General features: G+C 35.1%; 4 protein-coding genes across 5 annotated transcripts; 3 read left to right on the plus strand and 1 right to left on the minus strand.

Annotated features, from left to right (window-relative positions):
- Positions 1-8126: 8126 nt before the first annotated feature.
- Positions 8127-10680, plus strand: LOC145091700 (4-hydroxy-tetrahydrodipicolinate reductase 2, chloroplastic-like). The gene is made up of 9 exons (XM_079029478.1): positions 8127-8309; positions 8758-8994; positions 9063-9300; positions 9408-9541; positions 9604-9678; positions 9831-9932; positions 10016-10125; positions 10226-10313; positions 10407-10680. Exons 2-9 carry the CDS (start codon positions 8779-8781, stop codon positions 10473-10475), a joined length of 1032 nt encoding a protein of 343 aa, XP_078885604.1. The 5' UTR covers positions 8127-8309; positions 8758-8778; the 3' UTR covers positions 10476-10680.
- Positions 10681-10912: 232 nt separating this feature from the next.
- Positions 10913-13698, minus strand: LOC145091701 (conserved oligomeric Golgi complex subunit 4-like). Its single transcript, XM_079029479.1, has 2 exons — positions 11713-13698; positions 10913-11607 (listed from the first exon to the last, which is right to left on the minus strand). The coding sequence occupies exons 1-2, from the start codon at positions 13294-13296 to the stop codon at positions 10978-10980; spliced, it is 2214 nt and encodes a 737-aa protein (XP_078885605.1). The 5' UTR covers positions 13297-13698; the 3' UTR covers positions 10913-10977.
- A 2263-nt stretch (positions 13699-15961) lies between these two features.
- BOU (Mitochondrial substrate carrier family protein) lies at positions 15962-17688 on the plus strand. Of its 2 annotated transcripts, none has more exons than XM_079029481.1 (4): positions 15962-16266; positions 16374-16463; positions 16625-17016; positions 17093-17688. In XM_079029481.1, the coding sequence occupies exons 3-4, from the start codon at positions 16625-16627 to the stop codon at positions 17604-17606; spliced, it is 906 nt and encodes a 301-aa protein (XP_078885607.1). In that variant the 5' UTR covers positions 15962-16266; positions 16374-16463; the 3' UTR covers positions 17607-17688. The 2 variants fall into 2 exon arrangements, with proteins under 2 accessions (XP_078885607.1, XP_078885608.1); XM_079029482.1 differs by having other exon boundaries at positions 15962-16261.
- Positions 17689-17902: 214 nt separating this feature from the next.
- On the plus strand, positions 17903-19014 carry MSP2 (microspore-specific promoter 2). The gene is made up of 4 exons (XM_079029483.1): positions 17903-18128; positions 18220-18384; positions 18456-18629; positions 18742-19014. The coding sequence occupies exons 1-4, from the start codon at positions 18051-18053 to the stop codon at positions 18871-18873; spliced, it is 549 nt and encodes a 182-aa protein (XP_078885609.1). The 5' UTR covers positions 17903-18050; the 3' UTR covers positions 18874-19014.
- The last annotated feature ends 61 nt before the right edge of the window (positions 19015-19075 follow it).

Genomic DNA, 19075 nt, shown 5'->3' on the forward strand with positions numbered 1-19075 from the left:
CACTAGTTGTGAGACCCATGTATTACTTGAGTTTATTTAAAAAAGAAAAAGTTAAACAAGAATGTCTAAATATTTGAGAAGTTTAAATTTATAAGAAAATAAGAAAAATATATTGAATTATTAAAATTAAAGTGTTTTATTCTCTTTTAAATTAAAAAAATTAGATAAATAAAGAAAGGAAATTATTGGGGCTTAAATTTAGGACTTTTCAAATTAGAAGGTTAGTCTATTAATGAAATTGATATTCATTTATTATCATATTTATTTCAATTATTACATTTAAATACTATGTGGAATTTAATAAAATGGAAAAAAAAAAAAAACTATAAAATGAAATGCGGATAAAAATTAGTTTAAAATAACCACAAAATAACATGCGGAAAAATGAATTAGAGTATGACATGTGTCAAAAAAATATTTATTATAGTAAATATTAAATTTAAACAAATAATATATATATATATATATATATATATATATATATATATATATATATAGAGACTAAGGTTCAAATGTTTTCACTATCTATTGTGTGCATGTATGATTAATTATGGACCAATCATTTTAGTTATTTTAAAAAAGTAATTAATGTATATTAAATGCTGAATATGTAATTAATATCCATTATATCTTCAACATGTAATATGCATTAATTACTTTCTTAAAATAACTAAAATGATTGGTCCAGAATCAATCATACATGCACACAATAGATAGTGAAAACAAAATAACCTAACCCTATATATATATATATATATATATATATATATATATATATATATATATATTAATCTACATAGATCTTAGGAACAATATTCTTAAGTGCTTCAGAATTTGGCTACAATACTTTGTGGCTCTTGGCAAATTGAACCCCTGGTCAAGTATTCTTTGAGTGCTTCAGACTTTGGCCATAATACTTTGTGGTTTTTGACAGATTTAACCCCTGATCAATGATGGTCAATGGTCGATGGTTTATAGCTTCTATATTTTTCTTGTTGATGCTTCCCACCGCCATTATCTTACCTTCTCCACTGTCATCACTCTCCAATGTTTCTGTTCCCAATCACCTCCTACCCCGACTTCTCCCCCACATGTCTTCTTTTTTATTAGATAAATTCTCATGGACAAAGGTTCGTTTCTTCCAAAGAAGCTTCTCATTCCTTTCATTCCTCCATATTTTTCTCTCATATTCCTACAATTTTTTGTATCCAATCTATTATTTATTCTCTATCGGATCCTTATCTCACCGTTGACAATAATTTTGGACATGGAGACTAATCTTCAATATTGGGCTCACCACATCTTCTTCCGATCGACTTTAACCACAAATCATTATCCCTCTCCCTCCCTCTAATTTTCCAATCCCTCAAAAAAAATCTCTTCCCTCTCCCATGTGGACTGCATCTCCTCCAAACCCCTATATATCACCACCCCCATTTCTCTCCTTTTCTTCGTCAATATGGTAGTCATGTCGGCGCTATATCGAGTTTCATTTGTAATTATCGTAGGTTTATAAGATCCCTAAACTAACATGATACTTCAATTCCTCTGTCTATGCTTTGGTTTGTAACACCGATACACCTTCATATTGAAATTTTCTCAGGTTTGAAGTTGAATAATTCCAAGCACAACATTTTGTATGAGTGCAAACCTTTCAAGTGTGTCTCCAAATTTCACAGGTAACTTCAAAGCTGCTTGCTCTTCTCAATTAGGTTTCCTAAACCTTAAATCATATCCCTTTATGTGGATTTAATATCATATTTTTCTATAATCGATCATTAGGTGTCTCCAAATGTCATACTTATCATCAAATCTGCTTCCCCTTCTCATATATCGGTGGAAAAGAAGACCACGTAAGCTGCAACATTTACGTACTCCCCCAGTTGTCGGTCACTCAGTTGATTTTCGTCTTTCTTCTTTTACTTGCCCTAATTTTTCGATATTGTAAGATTTTGGAAACATAGAAAGGAACTTCAAGGTGGTTTCACCTCCTTTGTGATTTCTTGCCCGATACACCAACCATCGACATCGAAAGACCACAGTTTGCAGTATTGTACGTTTTCTTCCTTAATCCCTTCTACATTAGGGTTTTTTTAAGTTTTGTTTTCAAGTTATGTATTTTTTTTATTTTTCTTTGTGTTTTCCATTTTAACAACGTAACTAGAATTATGATGTTTATGAATCCCAATAATTTTATGCTCGTCAAATCTTCATTGTTGTATTATTGAGGTAACAATTGTAAATTTCTGTTTCTGTCAAATTGCTTAATAACAAACTTCTAAGCATCATGTATTACATATTTATATTCATCTAACAAAATAAAAAATGGTAATCAATGTAAGTGGTGATGCTGGTCATTTTAGGTTACCCAGCAAAAGCCAAAGAAACAGGAGTAATTGTGTCATTTTGAAATTTGTAGCGATTCAGGTTAGGGCATGAATAGAAACATTATAAAATTTACTTTAAACATGAAATTGTAAATGTTGGAAAAAAGGGATTTTAGTTACAATGTTTTGTACTCTCATATTGATGGTGAAATTTAGATCAGTTCATACTACTTTTCTCCTTGAAAACTTCTATTCAAGGGCTTCAATTAGGTTTTATACAAAGGGTTTATAAGTTGAATGAAAGTGTAAAGTGCATAAGATGAAGCATCTAACTTTTAGTTACAATGTCAAAATGACAATGAAACCGTAAAATAGAAAAAACCATAAAATACTATGTGAAATTTAATGAAATTGATGGTAGAGAGGTATAATAATATATGTTTATACTTGTTCATACATACACACCTAATTATAGATGATTATATATATATATATATATATATATATATATATATATATATAATGTATATATATATATATATGTGTGTGTGTGTGTGTTCACAAAGTGAGTAATCTTATATGATTATGGTAGTTGGTAGCCTAGGAAGTGGTGGTGGAAGAAGTAGCAGTGGTAGAGTGATAGAGGTCAAGGTCGTGCCAATGGGTGGGGCAACTTGGGCGATGACCCAGGGCCTATAAATTTCTAGGGTTCCAACTTTATATACCTTATTATGTTAGGATAGGAAAAAAAGACTATGATATATCGCGTATAGAGGCGGAGCGGAAAAAGAAAGAAACCTAAGTAAAAGAAAAATCAGGAGAAAATACTAAAGGATGTGCAATTCTTCTAGAATAATCATCGCATCGGACATCTCACCACCATCAATCGAGGTAGTCCATTAATCAATTATAAATTTTTTCAACGGTGACAATATAATCCATTCATAATAAAAGGATTTCGATTTTTTCACACAGCCTTTGATTTCTCTTTTCAGATTTTTTATTTCAATCTTTCTTAACACATTGATTTCGATAATTTGATTTCATGCATCCTTTAAAATAGTTGATCTTTTTTCGTGTTAATTCGAGGCAGCCTCATCGATTATGCTTGTCGATCATTTCTGGTTCATGTTAATCTATTTTCTGATTTTTGTAAATTGTAAAGTTTCGCTATTTTTCTTCACTTTTTTCATGTCAGATTGCTGATAAAAAGATTAAATTATGTGTTTTCTTTTTGATTTTCTGTAGATAACTTCACACTTCAACCTCTCCATTTCAAAATCCCTAGCCCCTTTGAGTCTTTTGTTGTTCTTGGCCGTTTGAAGGCTTGTTTCTCATATTTTGGTGTGGAGCTTGAAGACCAAGTTTCTTGCAAAACGTTTTGGTGAAAAGCTCAATTGTAGATCTAGCAAAGGGACTTTATTTTTGCACTATTTTTTTATTTAGGGTCAAACTTGGAGGAATTGGGTTGCTGACTGAGGATTTATCTTACTTGGTGATAGTCAGTTCAAGGGATTGATCAGTGCAAGGAGTTATGTTGTTGTGTTTCTCTGATTCTACTATCCAAGTGGTTTTCTCACTATGCCACATATCCCATTGTATATCCTTTTTCATGGTAGGGTATAAATATTATTAGAGTACAAATAATGTAAAAACGAATATGACTCTTTCACTTATACATCTCCCTGATAAGGAATTACCCTCTTCCTAGGTTACATCTTTATATATATACAGTTCAATTTCTAACACTTTTGTTCAATTTTAGAAATAGAAACTTGAAAAATCTGTCTAAAAGCTTACTGGCTATTGAAATTTAGAGATATTTTTGTAAATGGAGTTTAGACGTGCTGATTTCCAGTGTAAAAAGTGATTCGTTGTTTTCTTCTAATGTTCATGTCAACTTTTAAGTTCAAATTATTCCATGTAGGCATAACCTCCCATAGAAATCAAGTTTTTTTTTCCATTGTTGGTGGAACATATTAAAATGCAACACTCACCTCCCTACCAGGCACATACAAGTATCATACAGACAACAAGTATAAACTATCACATAATCCATTCCTTGGGCACCCGCCCGCTACCACTGACCTCGTCCTGAATATCATACTAGCATACTGTGCCTAGGGCTAACCCCCGGGTCTTCTACTCATAACTACATGGGCCGACATTATGGTCGTAGACCCATTCACATAAAAGGGAAACTCGCCTGCAATGGCTGAACTGGCTGATGAACCCACTAACTGCTGTTTGGAAACTCTCTGAACTCCTGCTCCACTCGCTCCCCGAGCTACCAATATCAATGCAACACTGAGTCTAACTGACCCCCGAAAGACAACCAAGTCAACTCTGGTCAAAGTCAAAGTCCTGGTCAAAGTCAACCTTCCAGGTCAACCCTACTCGCCGAGTCACCCTATTGGCTCGTCGAGTTCATATGTTTAGAGCCCTTCTATTCGCGACTCGACTCGCCGAGTCAGTCCATGACTCGCCGAGTCCACCGATTTCCGAGTCCTGACCTGTCCAATTCACCAAGTCTCCATTCGACTCACTGATTCGAGTCTCAACTCGAAGGGTTTGGGGTTTCGCGACCTGACTTGCCGAGTCCAAGAACAGACTCGCCGAGTCCAAGACAACCTTCAACAGACTCGCCGAGTTCCTGCCCAACTTCATCTGACTCGATGAGTTGTTCATCCCACTCGTCGAGTTCCTCCTAATCTTCATACTACTCGCCGAGTCCACTCAAAGGACTCACCGAGTCCATTCAGATCTACATACATGTAGAGGACTTTTGAGTCATGCATGGACTCCAAACTGTAGATCTACCCTTCCCAAGCCTATTCCTCACGTAAAGTTGCAAACTTTCCGTGTAGAGAAGGAGATATAGGCAAAATACACCATAAACTAGTGTTTAAGGCAAAGAGGCTCCATAATCAACTCAAGGGCAGATACTTTATGCTTCTCAAGACCATAATATGCTTAGATCCGAAGTAGCAACTTCAGATCTGGCTTCTAACTCAAATGGATACCATTATGGCTAAAAAGCCCCAAAACTCACATATAGATCTAGGTGCAAAAGAGTCCAAGAACTAGTTTATTACCTCCAAATGTTCAGAAATATCTTCCCAATCCCAGATCTATAGCCCCTTCTTGCACCTCCAAGATCCTTCTTCCTTCTCCAAGCTTTAATGCACTCTTCAAGGCAACAATTGGCTCAATGAATGGATATGGCGGCTAGGGTTTGGTGTTTTGGGTGAAAGAGGCAGTAAAGGAACCCTAGGGGAGAGAATGAGACGTTTAAATAGGCTCCATGTCCCGAATTTAGGGTTTCCTCGTACAGACCAGACTCGCCGAGTCCCCTTGGCCGACTCGCCGAGTCGGTCACTTACTCCTCGACCCGGATCCCGCTCGGACTCGCCGAGTTCCTCCTTGGACTCGCCGAGTCGTCCCTTAAAATTAGGGTTTTCTTTCCTTTCTTGGCCTTCCAGACTTTGGGTGTTACACTTATAGCTAATAATGTTATTTCAAAAGAAAAGAAATCATATATGTTTTCGACTATGTGCGAGAATATCTTCTAGTTATAATTAATTTTAGATATACTTTAAAAATTATAAATTAGAGGTGTTTGTTTTTCCTTCTTAAACAATTTTTGAACTTTTGACTTCTTCAAAATCAAAAAGTCCCAAAAGTTGTTTGATAATTGGAAAATATATTTTCAAATAACTTTTACATAAGCAATAAAAAGTTGTTGGATAAAAGATACGTTTTTGTATCTTTTCACGACTTTTACACCTCAAAAAGTAAATTATATTATTGCCCTCATAACTAACCTAATTAATTCACACCAACCCACTGTACAACTCGTTCCCATCAACAGATTGTGTTTTTTTTCTCCCATCGACATCGGCACCACTCCCCTGTCAACCGTTGTCGGCGTCGCCTACCCCCTTATCCGTTCACGGTAAGCTTCTGGTCCGATTGCTTTGTTTGTTCCATGGTTTTTCTGGTTCAATTTTCTTCTACTGATCTGTTTCACCTCACTAGTCCGATTTGTTGCTGTAATTGAGTTGTGGATACCATTTGTGTACGTGCCATTGTCTCTCTATCCCTCTACTTTTCAATTCCGATTTTGCTGCTCATTTTTTTTGTGACGATCAATATTTTTTTTAGTTAACTAAAGAACTGCCGAGAAATATGTTGTTTGTATTTGTATTGGCTCGTTGCTCATCATTTTCTCTTACATGCTAATATTCTGCGTAATTTTTGATTTTCTGTTTTGATGTACCTATGTTGTGTGTTGTGTTAACAGGTAGAGAGAAATTGATTGTTATTTTTGATTTTCTGTTTTGATAAACTAGAATTCGTGAAAGATTGGTAAAATTAGTTACAAATGTTAGTGAATTTGATGAAGTAGAATTCGTGAAAGATTGATGTAAAAAAATTGTTAAGTATAAAATAACATATGTAAAGTAAAATAGTAAATCATTGTAAATATGCATGCATGTCATTTTTAGTCTTTTTAGAGGTAAAAGTTAAGCCAACCATTTTTTTAAAAACAACATTTGACTTTTGCTCCTTTTATAAAAAGGACTTTTGAGGATAAAAAGTAATCCCTCTTAGTTGTTGATAGAGGTGGCAATGGGTTGACTAGGGTTGAGTTCGGGTTCAACCTATTTAATAATTGGGTTGAAAATTTCAACCCAATCTAATATGTTTATTTAAATGGATTAATATTTTCAACCCAACCCAACCATTTAGATAAATGGGTTGTCCTCGGTTGATCTGTTTATGTAATTCTTGACCTAACCTATTAAATAAATAGGTTAATCCATTTAAAATCAATCAAATAAATTATATAATTAAATATTATACCACTTAAATTATAAAATGTAAATAAAACTTCATAATTATGACAAAAAGCATAATTCTAATTCATAAATACAAATAAATTGTTCAAATAACATTCAAAATGTTTAGTTTCACAATGAATTTGGAGAGTGACCAGTATTATCGACGTTAAAAAAATGATGGAAATTAGGATTGAATTTTATTAAACATAGATAATAATAATGTAACATTATAATTTACAAATTAATACTTTGATTAATATATTGTAATATTTAAATAATATTAAATTATATATATATATATATATATATATATATATATGTGTGTGTGTGTGTGTGTGTGTGTTAAAGTTAAATGGATTGATAATTTTTACCCAACACAACCTATTTAATCAAATGGATTAGACGGGTTGACCCATTAAAGTTAAATGGGTTGGAAATCCCAACCCAACCCGCTAATTTTGAGTTGAGTTTAGGTTGGGTCGATTTTTACCAGCTCTAGTTGTTAATGCGTTTATAAAAGAATAGGTTTATTCACCTTTTACCATGTGTCATCCTATTAGACATTTTAATTAATGTTATGTCATTTGTCAATCTATTAATTCTTCATTTCAAATTTTAAAGTTTTCAGTTTAATTACATTAAATTAATAACATTAAAATAAAAATTAAAATAAAATTAATATGTATTATAATGTATGTATTTATTTAAATCAATGATTATAATTTATATAATTAAAAAAATATTATTTAACTAATAATTTATTTAAAACAATTTATTAATAATTTTGCATTCTTATTTAAAAGTTTAATTAATTTTGGAACCGTGATTTTTTGAGATAATAAATTATTTTTATTATATTGATTTGGATGATAATTAGTGACATGACTTAATTTAAAAATTAATGAAATTGTACTGATAAAATTACCGAGCCTGGAGACTTCAAAAAGACTGAAAGAGGTCTATTTTGCCCGAAACCTAAAACACGCCTCCACCTTTCTCTTTCAACATCCACGCCCCACAACGTCTTCCTCCACCATTCGCCGGCCATCAGACATACCATCGCCGGCCTCCGTCGACCAAGCAGCGCCGTCGACCCCTGCAGTGCGTCTCCGCCGAATTCTTCCCCTCGTCCCCGACGGTACTCCTCAGTTCTCATTTTTTTTTTTTCTGCTTTTCTTGCTGAAATTTTGAATGTTTGTTTTAATTTGAGTTTAAACCCTTGTTTGATGATAAACACCTGATTTTAGTCGATTTCTTTGATGACCTTACCTCCTTACCATTCTACTGTACACGAAATTTCAATTTTTTTTTAATCAATGTCTGGCATTGTCAATGTAGTGGTCTGCTGTCTGATACTTTTGTGCGATTCATATGTCATTTGTGCGAATTCAACTGTTTATATGTGATGTATAAGGCTTTGTTTTTAGGAACTCTTGATGAAGCAACTGTTGTTTCTAAATGTAATTGTTTTTTAATTGTACTATTCCAACATTATAGTTTCTATAACATTACATCATGCTATAGAGCTCTTGAAGTTTCACTTAATTTGTTAATGGAGCTAAAGATATATCCTATTTCATAAACAGAATCGCATAAACACAAACAAAATGGCATTCATTCTTGAACTCCCCATGAATCTACTTGGAAGACAACAACAACAACATTTCACATCATTCACAAGGAGTAGAACACCATCAAAATTCCCTAATTTTACCAGAAAACAAAGGTGTTCACTCTCAATATCAGCTACACTAAACACACAAATCCAAAGCCTCGATGACAAACATTTAGCTCAATCAAAACCTCTTGCTCTCCCAATTATGGTACTTCTTCACTCCCATTCCAATTTCACACAAATTTTATTTTTTTGAGCTAATTCCTTTTATTTTAGGTCAATAGTTGTATGGGGAAGATGGGTCAAGCAGTAATTGAAGCAGGAATATCTGCAGGGCTTCATATAGTTCCAGCATCATTTGGAATCGAACAAGATGCTGGTAAAACAATTCAAGTTGGAGGGAAAGATATTCAAGTTCATGGTCCTTCTGAAAGAGAAACCACTTTAGCATCTTTACTCAAACAACACCCTGATCTCATCATTGTAGACTTCACTGTACCTAATGCTGTAAATGGTAAATATCTAATTTTATGATATCAATCATCTATACATATTATCATATTAGTTTTTAATGAATCATCCATCATGTTATGTTATGTTATGTTATGTTATGTTATGTAGATAATGCTGAGTTGTATTGCAAAACTGGAGTGCCTTTTGTGATGGGAACTACTGGTGGAGATAGAGATCTTTTGTATAAAACTGTGGAGGAAGCAAAGCTTTATGCAGTCATATCTCCTCAAATGGGAAAACAGGTGAACAATTTTTTTTTTTTTTTTAAATGGATGTTTAATGTCATTTGATTTTATTTTTTTAGGTTGTCGCATTTCTTGCAGCTATGGACATAATGTCTAAGCAATTTCCTGGAGCATTCTCTGGATATACACTAGAGGTGCTGTTTCTTTTTGACTTAATGAGGCTTTTCCCATTTAAGAAGTTCTAACTTTGTACAAATTTGTTCTTTTTTATTTTTCACAAATATGACTTTAATTTCGTTAATAATTTTTTAATTATCATTTTTTTTTTGTTTTTGAAACCAAACAGGTGTTGGAGTCTCATCAATCGACAAAGTTGGACACATCTGGAACAGCAAAAGCCGTCATTTCATGTTTCCAGAAACTTGGGGTTTCCTTTGACTTGGATGAGGTAGGAGGAGGGCATTTATGTCTTTTGCACATATTATTATTATTATTATTTTAATTTGGAATTATCTTTCAAAATGAAATCAGGTACAATTGATACGAGATCCAAAACAACAGATTGAATTGGTTGGTGTTCCAGAGGAGCATCTTAATGGACATGCATTCCATATGTATCATCTCACATCTCCTGATGGAACGTAAGCTTGTTTTTTTTTTATTCATATTATAATCAAATAATTGATTTTGGATATTTCTCTATGAAAAAAATCTTAATTTATAATTAATTATTATTTGTAGAGTTTCATTCGAGTTTCAGCACAATGTTTGTGGGAGATCAATTTACGCAGAGGGTGCTATTGATGCTGCACTTTTTCTCGCTAAGAAGGTGCTTCTTCTTTTTTTTTTTTTTTTAAATTATCTTCATACCTTTAAACTAATGTTAATTGCTAAAAGAAAAAGTGTAATTTTTGAAATGCAGATACAAGGAAAAGCAGATAAGAAGATATATGACATGATTGATGTGTTGCGTGAGGGCAACATGCGTTGAGGGATGATAATAAAATTATGAGTTTTTGTTAGATAAGGATTTAGTTATAGTTATAATGTTGTAAGTGGAGTTCAAATGTTCAATCACCCTGTTCGTTTTTGTTTTAAGAGTTTAAGGCTATGATTAGGTTGTTTTTTGTAAGTCATAATAATGAGCATGTGATTGATGTAAGATATTCTGGTAATTAATTTTGGAACTTATGTAAGCCTTCTATTTTGTTTTATTCTTAATTTTATAAAACGTAACCACAAAAACCTACTACTCCCCAACTCTAATTACAATGGTCTCGTAAAACAAAAATAAAAGCTTGTTATATTTACCACCACATTTATTTAGTTCACTGGCATTTCTTAAAAGCTACATGTAATTTTTTACTAGTTGTATTTAATGAGTTCTTTTTTTAACCAAAAAACATGAATCACGTAAACAAATGAAGATAAGAAGCAATAGAAAGAGATCCAATTTTACTTTTCAAAAAATACACGTCAGATAGATAGATACATTACAACTTTAAAGCAGCAATAGCCTCGGGTTTAAAATCAAGTCTCATCCCCAAAACCCTCCTAACCTCAGCAGGAGTCAACCTCCAAGTCATAGGCCCTGAATTCTCCCCCCAAAACTCCAAAATCTCCGAAACCTTCTCCAAATTCAAAATGGTGGCCATCTGAGTCAGCCTCGCAAACTTATCCCTCACAGTCCTCTGAGTCATCCCAGAGAAATGACTCACCAGGGCCCGCACATCCCGGTCAAGCTGCAAACCTCCAAGTTGACTGAATCTCTTTTGCATCATGATAAGTTCAAGTCTTTTTACAATAAAATCAATCACTAAATGGACAAAAGAGTCATAGATGTTGACAGTCATGAGCGGTTGGAACCAGGATGTGTTGGATTCAACCGCATGGAGAAGCCGTTGGACCCATGGGTCGTTTACCTCGTTTTCCGCGTATTCTGTTTCAGAGAGGTCGTAGGATACGGTTGCTACAGTGTCTAAAACTGGGCGGATCCGGTGGGTCACGGTTCCTACCAGATGTTCTAGACCCGAAATTAGGGTTTTTTTGAATCCGTTGCTCATTTCTCCTAATTCTGATAGACATGACTTTATTCTTTCTCTCTCACCAGCTCCAGGGAATACCTGTCAATCATAACAATAAATGTATATAACCTGTTTTCATAAAGTAAATACATAAAGGTGAATATTCATATACATTTGGATGATGAGTTGTTACTAGTTAGTTACCTCAGCACATTGCTCTTCGATCTCGTGTCGTAGTTTCAGGGCATACTCACTGCTCACGTCCATGTTATTTAAGGCAGTAGAAATATCAATTCCTGTCTTTTGCACTCCAACACCACCTAAAAACAGCTTTCCTCCAAGGTTAGGCTCCCTCATTTTCTGCTGCAAAGCGTCATTATACTCACCACCAAGCAAACTTACAGCACTGCTTAAAGCTGCAATGACAGAATTGATATTGGATGTGGATATGGATCTGCGACAGCAACTCTGAAGAACATAGAACACATCATCAACCATGGAAGTTGTGAGGCTGTCCATTACATGCTCATCGATCTTGATAGCTTTTCTGACATTTTCAACCATGAAGAATCCTTCCAAGATCACGTAATAACTGGTTATGTCTTGAATAACTTTGCTAAAATTCCCACTCCTGAAAGCTTTGGTGGCTCTTGGTGTTAATTCTGGATCGACTTGGCTTAGGCCCTTTATCTTTGAAACCATGTACTCGGTGTAGTCCTCACCTAGTTGTGTGAGTGACAATATTTCTTCCAGATACAGCTCTATTTCCCTGGGGTCTGGCCCTTCTTCTCCGGCAGATAGCAATTCGTTCTTGTAAGAATTGATTTCAGATGTCAGTTTAGACAGCTTGCGAAACTCCATGTACTTTTTTAAGATCAGAGAACCCCTGGAATCACACTCTTCTTGGAGCTCGCAGATTGCATAGACAATGCCATCTTCTCCGCAGAGACTTCTCAATATCTCTTCATTCTCTTCGATTGCTAGCACGATGTCTTTAAATAAATTGGTTAAACAGGCAACGAAATTTACCTGGCTCTGATTCTGCTCCATGAGTTCCACTAACTGCTCAAATTCAAGTTTGGATCTCAAGGATATCACCTTCTTTAAGTAACCGACGTACACCTGCAATCCTTCTTCCTCTAGAGAGAGAGGGGAATAAAGTCTGATGAAACGAAGGACGGTTTGGTGGTCTCTCTGGTCGACGGCCGCCGATAGTCTTCGCCTGACAATCGATTCGAGTTGTTTCTTGGAAGCGAAGAGCTGCTCCCTCTGATCTGAACCAGAATCCTTGTATTTTGCGTCGATTTGAAGAAATGTTTGGACGTAATTAGCGGCGGACTCGAAGTCTTCGTTCTCCAGCGCCTTCTGAACGCCGTCAATGCAATTGGACCTCTCTACAATGGCGTCGATGCGGAGGAGGGTTTCATTTACGCGAGATTGAGCAAGGTCGAGTTCGCGGACCTTGCCGGAGACCTGATCGGCGAGAATACAAGTGGAATCGACATTCGACAGCATGTGATCTGATTCAGATTTGACAATGTCTAGCACGTCGGCGGATTTCTGGAGGAAAGAAAGATGCTTGTCAAGATCAGGTCGGAGGGAGAGGATATTCTCGAGTTGGAGATCAAGGCCACGCTGGTAAGCAATGCACTCATGGAGAAGGCGAGTCATCGCCCCAACGTCAGTGAGCTGCTGGACGTGTTCAAGGGCCTCAGAGGTACCAAATTTAACTGCAGAAGAAGAGTTGAAGGTTTCTTCCTCCTCCGTCAACGACGGAGATGACGCCATAGTGAACCGCGGATACGAATTATTCCTACACCGGAAATATGCAGATCGGATTTGAAATCCCTAAAATGTTCCAGATTTCGCAAAGCCAGACGCCGTGGAAGACACCCCCAAGACCTCACCCAAGTAAATAATTTTCATTAGATTAAATTACAGTTTTGGTACCTGTGGTTTTTACCAATCTTCACTATTAGTTCATTTTTTGATTGTTTGACATGCCCATGTATGGTTTCAAAAAATTACATTGGTGGTCCCTGAGTCAGTTACAGTTAGCACTCTACCGTTAAACGCCTATAAAATGATAAAAATACCCATGTATTTGTCCCTTATGATATTTTGAATTTCTTTGATTTTTAGGGACCATTTTATAACAAAAAAAAAACTGAAAATAAACCTTCTATGTCTCTTCTTTCCAAACACTACTTAGAGACATGTTTGTGATTGCTTTTTGAACTCTAAAAATACATTTGGACAAAAGTCTTCATTGGCTAATGGTGATAATAAAATAAGTTTTTTAATAAATTATATAGATTAGCTTTTGTTGTTGCAAAAGTTAAAAGTGTTCGACTTAAAATCTCCTTTTAAAGCTATTATGGTTAAAAAATTAAAAAGAGTTTTAAAAAGTCAAGCTTTACATACTTTTCAAATATCATTTTTGAAGGTTTTTTAAAACTAATGGAAAAGTCATTTTGAAAAATTCTTTTGAGATTGTCAAACATATTTTTTGACTTGTTAGCTTTCCAAAAAGCCATTAAGTCAATGATTTGTTTTGAAAAGCAATCTCAAACAACCCTTTATTCCCCATCCTAGCCAAAAACCAATCAAAAGAATGGCTTCGACATTTACCACCTCTTTCACGTCGTCCACCTCCTCCACCAAAATCTAACATAACCTCCAACGTCGGTCACCTCCTCCATGTCACCCTCTCTCGAACATGGGTCATCTCTAACACTTGATGCCCCTCATTTTCGTCCATCCTCTCATCGGTTCCCACTTCCTCATTTTCCCTATCGCTGACATTCATATCAACAATTCTCTCATCCCTTTTATCACTTGTTCTTCAAACTGACCCCATTATCTCATCCCTTTTCTCAATTCATGTAGATTATTCATGGATTTGAAGATTAGATAAGACTAGTATATGAGGATGAAACAAACGAGATAATGAAGTAGGCTAAAAGAATTGGTATTTGTGTGTGTTTTGCAAGTGAAAATAAAGGAACAAACATGATTTTTCAACCCCTACCCCTTGGTTTGTGATTTGGATGAATCATCCCTTCCCTGACTTTTCTTTGGATAAATAGCACTAATGTCACCCGCCTTATGCGACGCCATGTTTATGGCCATTTGGGGTGATGTTCATGCGTCAAAAGCCTTGCTAACTTATCCCCACGGGTGCCTTTACGGACCCATGCCACATGACCTAATAGTTTTATGTCATGATTCTCCATATAGGTTGTCCACATGTAATTTATTGTTGACATGGCAAAATAATTTTTTTACTTAGACAACTTGATTTTTTACCAATGTTTATATTTATAACATCAAGCTTTCATTTTCTTATTACAACATTGTACTTCTAGTTCTTTTTATTAAGACATTATACTTTGAATAAAATGTATACAAAAAAAATTTTTCATGAATAAAACATGTTCACCAAAGATCACCAATTCATGTTCACATAAATTTAAATATGCTCACAAATTACTGTTTCATCGACAAATTTCACATCCTAGTTTGTAATGGCCAACAATGTCAAATTACTATGTGTAAATAAAAAATTATTTGAAAGTAGAATGTTATAATAAGCAAACAAAAGTACAATGACATAATAAGGATAAAATGAAAAGTATGTTGCTACTATTTTGCATTTAGCTCTAAATTATACTTTTATAATACAAATTTTATATCGACTATACTGTTAGGTAATCCGTAACGAGATTAATCCATAATTATGATTCTATTGCAAAAATTTCAGGTGCATTGGAAGAGAACATACGAGAGCTATTCAAAAGCATACAAAACCGCATATTCTATAATTTGAATCATCGAAATCAAAGCAATTGCTTAAAGAAAAAAAAAAAAAAATCGCCAACGCACGGAAATATAATATATTATGTGTTTTAGTTAATTTGGCGAGCTAGAAGACCAACCACGCATATCTCAAAAGCAACAATGACGTAGAAACTCAAAACTTTCATACAACTATACAAGGTTGAAATAGCATCTCAAAAGTTAGCGATGATATTTATATCCTTCATCTATGTATACTTTTGTCTACTTCTTCATCTCCATTTTCCATCAAATCACACGTCAGCATTCATAATAAAAGATTTATTTACTTTACTTATATAAAATGTCCAATCCAAAATAGTTGTAACAAAGATAAATAGACAAAAAGTTCACATTAAAATCGATGTGAATGCCATCTTAATGATCATGGGAGAAACAAACAATGACTGTTAATAAAATGAGACTTGGTTAAAAACATAATATAATGTTTTAATTTAAAATACTATAAGACAATATCTAGTATATTAATTTGTTGTGGAGAAGTTGGTAATTTCGCACTCACCAATGTTTGCCACATTCTGACGAATCTTTGGTGTTTGCTTGCCTTTCGATGGCCACTCCCCACCAAACAATTGCGCCAAAATTTAGCAATTTTTTGGTGAGAGGGAGATTAATCGGTGAATCTGGTCCTCAATTCTTCTGTATTCTCTACAGGTTCATTTCTCATCTCCTTCCGTATATATGTGTCTGTGTGTTCCAACTCACACCAACGCAATCCTATCTTGTCCATATCCCTCTTTGTGGTTCTCAAATATTCAAGATTTCAATTCCCCACAAACCCTTTTGCCCACTTCTGTTTCTATTACCATCATCTCTCCATATTCGTCAAAAAAGATTCCACTTTTCAAGATTCATGCCTCAAAAGCTAATGGGAACTCACCAATAACTAACATCGGTTTGGTATTTTCCATTCTTTTTACGTTTTTCACTCTTTCTTGTGTCGATTGAATCGAGAATGGGCACTGTTTCTGAATGCCTATCAACATTGTTTTCGTTATAACTTTCAGGTAGAATCGTTCGAGGTATAGGAGCAAGATTTGCTCAATTTTAACTTTCTTCGATCAATCTCGAGTGGGTTTATCAAATAATCTGTAAAGGTATGATTTTTATTTCAAGAACCATGAACAATCGCCTTAATCTCTTTTTTTTTTTGCATTAAATATCTCAATTTGGTGTTACATTGATGAACAAAAAGGTAAAGTTTAAATCTTGAGGTTGTATGGACAAAAATTGGTTACCCAATTCGATAAATTTACAGATGGGTGACGTTGCAAAGGACTTAGCCGCCGGAACGGTAGGAGGTGTAGCCCAGTTGGTGGTCGGACACCCTTTTGATACCATCAAGGTGAAGCTCCAAAGTCAACCGACTCCACCACCGGGTCAACTCCCCCAATACTCCGGCGCCATTGATGCTGTTAAAAAAACCTTGGCAGCTGAAGGTGCAGGAGGTCTATACAAAGGTATGGGAGCCCCACTTGCCACGGTGGCAGTCTTCAATGCGGTGTTGTTCTCAGTTAGGGGAAAAATGGAGGCCATTTTAAGGTCCGAACCCGGTGCACCATTGACCGTGAAACAACAGACCATCGCCGGAGCCGGTGCTGGTTTTGCCGTCTCCTTCTTGGCAACCCCAACTGAGTTAATTAAATGCAGGTCTGTTTACGAAAGAGTAAATGAAGCTCTACAAAGTTCACGTTAGTTTATGACGCAACCTGTTTCTTGAATTTAGATTGCAGGCACAAGGTGCAGGTGCGTCGGTGGCAGAAGGTGGTGCAGCCGCGACGGCGGCGTTGAAGTACAGTGGTCCAATGGACGTGGCTAAGCAAGTGTTAAGGTCTGAAGGAGGGGTAAGAGGTTTATACAAAGGAATGTTTCCCACATTTGCTCGTGAAGTCCCTGGAAACGCCACCATGTTTGGTATCTATGAAGCTCTAAAACAATATCTCGCCGGTGGAACTGATACTTCCGGGTTAGGCAGAGGCTCCCTGATGATGGCCGGAGGGTTAGCCGGAGGTGCGTTTTGGATTTCCGTTTACCCTGCTGATGTCGTCAAGAGTGTGATCCAGATCGATGATTATAAGAACCCTAAATATTCTGGAGCAATTGATGCTTTCAAAAAGATTCTTAAATCCGAAGGAGTTAGCGGTTTGTATAAAGGTTTTGGACCTGCAATGGCACGAAGTGTCCCTGCTAATGCTGCTTGCTTTCTAGCCTATGAAGTCACAAGATCCAGTTTGGGTTAAAATTAAAACCTATCATTTTTAACATTTATTGTACCAAATTATTTATTAATTTTCTTTTATGCTTCATGGGTTTTTCTTGAAATCTAGTGTTATCATGTTTTATGATAACTTGTACCTTGTGCATTAAAACTTGTACACCACATGTTCCAACATCCTTAACATGATTTACCTTTTTACGTTTTTATCTTTTATTTTTACATCCCTAAAACAACGCATGTGCCTAAATAAATTCACATAAACCTTTGATTAATTCTTTTGACTGAGTAATTAACTTTGCCATAAAAAACTCCATGCATTTTGTTGAGTCAACAGATAAAAAAGGGAAAGGGTTACTTTTAACAGTTCCAAATAAACTTGTATGACTTCCCGAATATGAAGGCACATAAGTTTATAAATAGATACACATGCATGTGTATTAACAGTTCTACGAGACTGTAAAAAAAAATGGTAAAAATGGACGATCAGTTGCAGTCTCACTCCGCACTACCTCTTCTTTCAAAACCCGATCGCATGGATTCTTTCGTGAGCTTGATTTCCACATTTCTCAAATCAAAATTCTATTTTTGTTTAAATTCGAGAGTTTAATGAAATTCTTTTTGTTATATATGTGTAGATGAAGCATATCAGAAAGCACCCTAATTTATCAAGATGGCGATATATTTTTAAATTTGGGAGAAAGAACAGCGAATGTGTTCCATTGAATGAAACTATTGCGGATGTCAACAACAAAAGCTATTTGCTAGATAGGATTGAGTCCCTTGAAGATCGTCTTATTCAGGTAATATTATTTTCTTTTTCTGATCATAATCAAAGATGAAAATTTATCTTCTCTTTTGGGGATTATTTCAGCTTTCTTTAGAGATTGAAACACGAAGAACATCACGCACATCAACAACAGCATCAGCGATTCCAGGGACACGGGAATTACCGATTTCTTCATACCCGGTTTTCAACAATCCTAAGCCAAAATGCAAGCGTGTAGCTTCTGATGTTCTACCCATTAGCACTGGTGGTGAATTACAGGTATGTTTATTGTTTAAGGACTCATTGTGTAATTTGATGAAGCAAAAGGACTTGAAGTGGAATTTCAATATATACGTTTTTTTTTGTTATCGTTGGTTGTATGTATGAACAGAAGAGATCTGAAACACTGAATCCGAAGCAAAAACGGAGGAATGGAAAGAGTCATGTCGAGAATTGTAAGACATTCAAGAATGGGAAGAAAAAAGCTCACAGTTGGCCACACCTAAAGATATTAGGTTGCTAGTGCTTGTTTTATTCTAGTCTTTTGATTTTTTTTTTTTTTTTTTTTTTTTTTTTTTTTTTTTTTTTTGCACCTTTAATGTTTTTATTGTTTGCATTTTCTACATAAAGAATTATTAAAAAAAAGTTAATGGACTAGTTAATGGTTGAACCTTATTTAATAAATTGATACGATACCATATTTTTTAAGGCTAAAGAGAAGGGTT

This window comes from Lactuca serriola, chromosome 3 (genome assembly GCF_051521515.1).
Source record: "Lactuca serriola cultivar US96UC23 chromosome 3, Lser_US96UC23_V15, whole genome shotgun sequence".
NCBI classification, from domain to species: Eukaryota; Viridiplantae; Streptophyta; class Magnoliopsida; order Asterales; family Asteraceae; genus Lactuca; species Lactuca serriola.

Coding starts and splice junctions, on each gene's coding strand:
- LOC145091700 (XM_079029478.1), top strand. CDS start 8,779: ATGGCATTCATTCTTGAACTCCCCATGAATCTACTTGGAAGACAACAA. Junction 9,301..9,407: donor TGTACCTAATGCTGTAAATG/GTAAATATCTAA, acceptor TATGTTATGTAG/ATAATGCTGAGTTGTATTGC. Junction 9,933..10,015: donor TTTCCTTTGACTTGGATGAG/GTAGGAGGAGGG, acceptor AAATGAAATCAG/GTACAATTGATACGAGATCC.
- LOC145091701 (XM_079029479.1), bottom strand. CDS start 13,296: ATGGCGTCATCTCCGTCGTTGACGGAGGAGGAAGAAACCTTCAACTCT. Junction 11,608..11,712: donor TCGAAGAGCAATGTGCTGAG/GTAACTAACTAG, acceptor TATGATTGACAG/GTATTCCCTGGAGCTGGTGA.
- BOU (XM_079029481.1), top strand. CDS start 16,625: ATGGGTGACGTTGCAAAGGACTTAGCCGCCGGAACGGTAGGAGGTGTA. Junction 17,017..17,092: donor ACTGAGTTAATTAAATGCAG/GTCTGTTTACGA, acceptor TCTTGAATTTAG/ATTGCAGGCACAAGGTGCAG.
- MSP2 (XM_079029483.1), top strand. CDS start 18,051: ATGGTAAAAATGGACGATCAGTTGCAGTCTCACTCCGCACTACCTCTT. Junction 18,129..18,219: donor CCGATCGCATGGATTCTTTC/GTGAGCTTGATT, acceptor ATATATGTGTAG/ATGAAGCATATCAGAAAGCA. Junction 18,630..18,741: donor GCACTGGTGGTGAATTACAG/GTATGTTTATTG, acceptor ATGTATGAACAG/AAGAGATCTGAAACACTGAA.